The 7,111-nt window shown below is 42.4% G+C and overlaps 1 protein-coding gene across 1 annotated transcript; it reads right to left on the bottom strand.

Moving 5' to 3' along the window:
- Positions 1-3,210: 3,210 nt before the first annotated feature.
- On the bottom strand, positions 3,211-7,087 carry LOC116378484 (keratin, type II cytoskeletal 8-like). Its single transcript, XM_031840373.1, has 9 exons — positions 6,638-7,087; positions 5,273-5,481; positions 5,104-5,164; positions 4,902-4,997; positions 4,599-4,763; positions 4,387-4,512; positions 4,065-4,285; positions 3,912-3,970; positions 3,211-3,805 (listed from the first exon to the last, which is right to left on the bottom strand). The coding sequence occupies exons 1-9, from the start codon at positions 6,995-6,997 to the stop codon at positions 3,636-3,638; spliced, it is 1,467 nt and encodes a 488-aa protein (XP_031696233.1). The 5' UTR covers positions 6,998-7,087; the 3' UTR covers positions 3,211-3,635.
- Between the last annotated feature and the right edge of the window lie 24 nt (positions 7,088-7,111).

Below are 7,111 nucleotides of genomic sequence, written 5' to 3'. Positions count from 1 at the left end.
CTGTGTGGAGCAAGGGGGAGGATCCTCTTCAGTCATTTCAAACTGGACTCTCATGTTACTGTCCAGCCTCCCTTTCTACCTCACGCAGCACGCCTATAACGCTGAATAACAGGAGTGGCCTGTAAAACAGGTAGGGAGGGATTGTCAGAAGATAAGATGTGTCACACCCTGCACGTGGACAGGCTAAAGGGGAAGAGAGCGAGAGGTAAAGAAGCGGAGTGAAAGTATGAGTATGAGGAAAAAAAGATACCTTTTCAAGAGTATAACACCAGTAGCCTGCTTACTGGTCACAGTGCAGTGAAATTAATATTGGAGGCTAGTAGGGAAGGGTTGGATGAGTAAAGGACAAAAAGGTAAAAATGTATTAAAAACAAGAAAATGTTACAACATAAGCCAGCATTAGTACCAGTACATCAGTATTAGAAAGGTGCACTCAATAGAGTGCCGATCTCCTCCAAGTTTCTGCAATCAATACTGCTGAATTTTGTGATTAAATAAATACAACCCACAATTGGTTAACCCTTCTTTTTGAGTCTTTGTTTGAGAGGAATCTCAACATTCTTGATCATTAGGAAAGGAGTCGTCATTGTCTGCATGCCGCTTCTGTCACTGTTGCTCTGACCCAAGCACTTCTTCCGATGTTGTAGTTGTGCCGATGCTTGCACATGGCTCAGCCTCCCTATGATCAACCTCCACAGTTGTGAGGAGCACTGGTGGTGGTGGCGGTGGTGGCTGATAGAATGATGAGTTGATGAAGCAGACGATGCTGATGAATCTGCAAAGACTGGGCGGCGATGGGGTGGTGGGGAGGGGCTCGTAACAGCAGCCAGCATGAACATACTGAAGGTAGATAGACAATCATATTTAAAAGAGACAGCAGCAGGATGACAGGCTAACGATTGAATTGTTTGGTTATGCTATTGGATAGAGGAGACCAGCTGATCAGAACAGCTGGTATCATGATTGACAGCCCCGAGCAATGACAGCACGGAAATTATGACTGAGCATGCATGAGGAGTGATTGGCAGATGCATGAGAAATAAACTACCAGCCTAAGCATGCAAAAGTATAGTTTTCCTAACTGAATTTACGCTATAACTTCATTAATCTCTCTCCGGGAGAAAGGATGCATCACCCATAATTGCTCTAATGGTGATGAAACTGGTATTGTGGAAACATGAATGGTTATGACTTCAGAATTTGGTATGTGTCTTGTAACAATATTATGACTCAACTTTAATTCCTCTGGGACCAAATTCAACAATTAAATAAATGATCACTGCCAGCACTCGTAGCCTTAGGTGAGGATGAAGAAAGGATTGTGTTTGTTAAACTGCCAATACAAACTTTGAGTGTGCAGGGCACATTTAATCATACACCACTGTGTGTGTCGAAAGCTATACAGATCAAAGAACAAAAGCATTCATGGTGCTATTGTTAGACACTTACCTGACTGAGAGTATAACTCTATGTGTATTCCTGGCAAACAAACACAGGACTTTCACCAAGGAGACCACTCTTTGTGTTCCGTGTGAATCTGTAATATTTGGTCAAGTCAGTCATTAGTCACGAGTCGTAGTCAAGTTAACGTCAATTACGCTGTTTTCCTAATACTAACTAAGTGGTTTTGTTGCCTAAACCTAACCTTTGAAGACATAAGTTCATTCCGAAAAGACAGTATGCGTGCAACATGCTTAAATTAAGAAGCCGTCCTTGACAAATCCAAAATTGAGGCTGGAGGGGTAGCCTGACAGTTCACAGCTTGGGGCCATCTATCTTTCCATGGCGGCTCTATGAGTTTACAGAGCTGCTTGCGCCTCTGCTGGCCCGTTTAATGGAATTATGAAAAGTTAATGCTTAATTCAGAGATGACGCTAATGCTGCATCTATAAAACAACAATAACTAACAAAGTTTATCACACCTACTCTCCTCTCCTTCCATCAGTTTCCTGTTGGTGGTGGTTTCGATGTCAGCCAGCTTGACATTCATCAGCTCCTGGTATTCATTGTACATGTCCTGCTTGGCTCTATGCTGGCCACTTTTTCCACAAATCATGATTTTCACACTAGAAATGACAGTATAGAGCTCTCGCCCAGCAGGTCAAAGTTGATTCACGGGTCCATTAACATCGTGGATCAAGATTCAATTACTGTCGAATCAACGTGTAAACCTGCACGTTGTGTCAACGTCTTACTTTTTATGAGTGAATTAACGTGTTGCGGCAATGTTGAATTAATGTTGAACTGATTCTGAAACCGAATCAACATTGAAATTGCAACTTTTTTTCAAAATCGTACTTTTCAACTATAGATTGAGTAACCTTTTCATTCTACGCTGTACACATTTGTGCATTCAATTATATTAGAACCAAGTTTGAAATTGCATCAATATCGATATTAATACTGACTGAATCAGTGATTTATATATTCCATGTTTTCAAAATGTTACACAAAAATTAATACCTATAAGTAACTCAGTGGTAAAGCTTGAATGTGATCAAATGAGACTCCCTGGGGAAAGATATTATGACACATTCATGAATAAATATAAGAAAAGCAGCTGTAAAAATGTATCTTCAAGAGAGAGATGTATAGAGAGAGAGAAAGAACGAGAGAGAGAGGGACCAGTAACAAATAGTTTGATGCAAAATTTAAGATTACTTAGGCACTTAAAATATAACTGTAATGACCGTGGGTCTTTAAGAGATCTGCACATGCATATCTGTTGGACAGCTATTCCAAACAGGAAGTGAGGAGTAGAAAAGTGGCACAGCACTGCCCTCATGTGAAATCTCAAAGTGGAAATTACAATAGACATGTCCATTGTAAGTCAAAACCTCCTGAGCTTTTTCTTTTTTTAACCACAACAATATTGAGAGTCTTAGTTGTCAGATTTACTTTTTTCTGATTCATTTGATGTAATTTGCTGCAACATTCATCAGTCATGTTGACAGGAAGGCTTTTACAAAATAAATCTGGTTTCTACATAGTTTTATCTTGAAGGAAGGGAAATGCAAAACTCAACATGGAAGCATTTGACAAAACAGTAAGAAGAACAAGCCAGTAGCCAATCAGTTCAAAGTGAAACTGTTAACATATAAAGTCACACAATTTTTTTTTTGTATTTCTCTGGTGATCGGATCTGGTCAGTGACTTGCTCCCCTTACCTATATCAGCACTCAAATGTAGGAATGACGACTTCAACTGAACTTTGGTTAATCATCCTGTACATGTCACTACAGGATTTTATTTCAGAAGAGTTCATCAGAGCACTACAGTAAAAAAAACATCTGAGATTGAGTACATATTTTCAAATGTCTCTTGCTTAGTTTTAACACTTCATCAAAACCTTTGTGTTTTTTTTCTTATTTGTTACATGTCAGAGCAGAAAGAGCTTACCTGGCCCATGTTTGTCTAAGGCCATGTTTACCTTCAGAAACTCTTGTTGATGATGTTAAACATAACAGAGTAAGAAAGCCACCAGGGATGTTTGAAACACAACTGGTAGCAGTGTAACACAATTTATTAAGCTGTATTGTTGGTCATGCTTAACAGTATTGTATAGCACCATGAGCCTGTACAGATTTAAATCAAACTCAAGGGTTTCTGAAGGGGAAGAGGGATGGCTCTCCTTTTTAATAGGCTCTCCTGGAACTGGTTGATGAGACTGTGGACTTGGTAACAGTACCACCATAACCGCCACCGTAGCCGCTGCTTCCACCGAAGCCGCTGCCGCCGCCGTAGCTGCTGCTGCCACTGTAGCTGCCACCGCTGTAGCCGAATCCACCGCCGGAGCTGGAGAATCCTGAAGCAAAAAAAATATGTAAGTGTTATTTATCCATCCATCTGTCAGTGAGGTCTGTTGACTCAGGTATCACTTATGATGATGATGTATGAAATATGAAACTTACCACCACCTCCAGAGGACTGCTGCACATGGATGGTGGCGGTTGAACCTCCGCTGGTCAGTCTAATGGTGGAATAGTGACGAGTTAGCGCTTAATTCAGAGTTGAATCTAATGCTGCAGCCATTGAAATACATTACATATTCAAGTTCATCCCACCTGCTCTCCTCTCCTTCCAGCAGTTTCCTGTAGGTGGCAATTTCAATGTCCAGGGCCAGCTTGACGTTCATCAGCTCCTGGTACTCGCGTACCTGGCGGGCCATGTCCTGCTTGGCTCTCTGCAGAGCATCCTCCAAGTCCCTGATGCGGAGCTTGGCATCCTTCACTGCCAGCTCACCACGCTCCTCAGCCTCTGCGATCTGAGCCTCAAGGTTGGCCCTCTGTGAAAAATTATGTTGATGGATTAATAACTGCAAATCCACTGAGATAATCAAGTGTATAAATATTAGGGCATCATTCATGTGAAGGTCTTAAAATGTACCTGTCCCTTGATAGACTCAATCTCATTCTGAAGACGGGAAATCATGCGGTTCAGTTCAGACATCTCAGCCTTGGTTGTGCGCAGGTCGTCACCATACTGTCCAGCAGAGCTCTGCATCTCCTCATACTAGTATGAAAAATAAGTTGCATTAAGAGCATGATCCACACAGTTGGAAGAAGTGTTGAAAAAACTGAATTTTTCATTTCACACACCTTCTGTTTGTACCAGGTCTCTGCTTCAGCCTTGCTGCGGTTGGCAATGTCTTCATACTGAGCACGCACTTCAGCCACAATGGAGTCCATGTCCAGGTGACGGCTGTTGTCCATTTCTACGATGACGGAGGTGTCCTTGATCTGGCCCTGCAGTTCACGGAGCTCCTACAGAACCAATGGTTGTTGCACATCAGTTAACTCTTTGTGCTTTATAGCTGATTTACACGAAGAGTGGATAATAATCAGCTTTAACTGAAATGGTGATTGTAGAATTATGAAGTATTGGACATTATAGATACATACAGCCTCATAGACGGCCCTGAGGAAGTTGATCTCATCCTGAAGAGCATCAGCTTTGGCCTCCAGCTCCACCTTGTTCATGTAGGCACCATCAACATCCTGGAAAGAAAATCAAATAGAAACATGAAGTGTAACAGGTGGCCAGATTGTCTTAAACCCCAGGATTACAGAAAAGAATTTAATGGCCATCTTGATGTTTTCGCACCTTCTTAAGGAGCACAAACTCGTTCTCTGCAACTGAACGTTTGTTGATTTCATCTTCATACCTGTTGGGACAAAAGCCAAAGTTTTTGTACATCTACTCTCTTTTGAACATCTGCTCACTATATCAAGGTATATATTATAACTAGTGACCATGTCATGCAAGCACTCACTTGCACTTGAAGTCTTCAACCAGGCCCTGCATATTCCTCAGCTCTCCCTCCAGCTTGGCCTTCTCGTTGCCCAGCCCGTCGAGCTGTCTGCGCAGGTTGGCAATGTACGCCTCGAACATGCTATCGATGTTGGAGCGGGTGGTGGTCTGGTCCTGCAGGAGGCTCCATTTGGTCTCCAGCATCTTGTTCTGCTGCTCCAGGAAACGAACCTGTGGAGACACAAAACCAAGGAAGATTGTCAGATGTTGTTTCAAAATGTTGAATTGTTTTTGAGCTTTGTATAGATATTTCATTTTTTAAAGTGTAGGATCAGAGCAGTTGGGTCACAAAGGGTGTGCAATTGTGGTCTCACCTTTATCTACTTGACTCCGTTGATAGCTACATATCCGAATTGCCACACCCATTTCACAACAACTGTAACTCATGATGGCATATCTTTGCCTGCTTGTTCAATCTATTTTAATACTAAAAGGTGTAAAAGGGAAACACTTTCTTTCTTCAAACTAAATATAGTATATAGTATGTTCAATCAAGATGCTTCCTATGTGTGTTTCACCTATCATAACTCTTCTTTGCACATGAATCATCCATGCTCTGTTGGGCAATGGAGGCCACACAGTCACTCTTGCCAAAAGAAAAAAAACTAGGCGTGGCAGATAAAGAAGACAAAGCAGAGCAGTGTTATCGAATGAGTGTTTTGTTATGCGAGTTTTTGTCAGAATGCCAACTTATAGTGTTCAGAGAGTCTGACTCTTCATAAAGGACCTCTCCTTATATAGCTTGCACACAAACATTAACACAGTCGTGTGATCGTTGCGTAAAAGACAATTAAATGATGATTTACTGTTGTGCACTAAACATTCTTGTTGCCGATAACAACCAGGTGATAGGCGCACTGTGCAAAGGAAAGACTTTGGACTCTGTGGGCATAGCGTAAATAGATCTCTGCCAGTCTTCCAGTTAAGTCACTGCAATATAATCCCCACCCATGTTTAGATAGTGGGGAGAAAGGCTGCCACTGGCTCAGAAAAGGGCTACAGGCTAACTGTTACCTTAGGTAGATTTTGGATGGAGTTGCCAGTGGGGTCACAATCAGTGACAGATTTTTGTAAACTTCCTAATTCCAGAGGCTGTAACTCACTGAGGGATTCAACATTACACAGACGAGATTCACAGCTGTCTTGCTTTCTCAGATTTGCAAGTAGTGGGCAGATTGTCTTTAACTAAACAGTGCTACAGTTCCATTTTGACAGCTGCTAGCAGTAAGTGGAGCCCAGGGAGGGCATACAGGACGTCAGCACTAAGATAAAGAGGCCTACACTAAATTGTACATAAGACAGTCACACAGAAGTCACAGGAACCAACCTTGTCAATGAAGGAGGCGAAGCGGTTGTTGAGGGTCTTGATCTGCTCCTTCTCCTGGGTACGGACAACCTGGATGGATGGGTCAATATCCAAGTTCATTGGAGCCAGCAAGCTCTGGTTGACTTGGACAGTGGTGATCGGTGGAGGAATGAAGCCGCCTGCTTGGCTCGAAGAAAAGCCATAACCACCACCATAACCACTACCATAACCACCACCACCACCCATTGAAGACATGATGGAACCAGCTCTGGCTCCACCACCACTACTATAACTGGATCTTTGTACGGAGTAGCTGCTAGTTGGTGCAAAGGACCTCCTGGTGCTGCTGCCATAGCCAGAGACTGAGTATGCCTTCTTCATTATGTTTGCAGTGGTTGTCAACTCTCTGAGAAGAGGAAAACAGAAGAGGAGCAGTCTTCAAAAGGAGAGTCAAGTCCCTGTAAGTGTCTGACTGTAGACACTGTCGGCTTTTAT

This window comes from Anarrhichthys ocellatus, unplaced genomic scaffold, assembly GCF_004355925.1.
Source record: "Anarrhichthys ocellatus isolate YVR2014 unplaced genomic scaffold, GSC_Weel_1.0 scaffold2675, whole genome shotgun sequence".
Lineage (NCBI taxonomy): Eukaryota > Metazoa > Chordata > Actinopteri > Perciformes > Anarhichadidae > Anarrhichthys > Anarrhichthys ocellatus.
The sequence above is the reverse complement of the archived record's forward strand: the minus strand, read 5'-3'. Positions and strand labels throughout refer to the sequence as shown.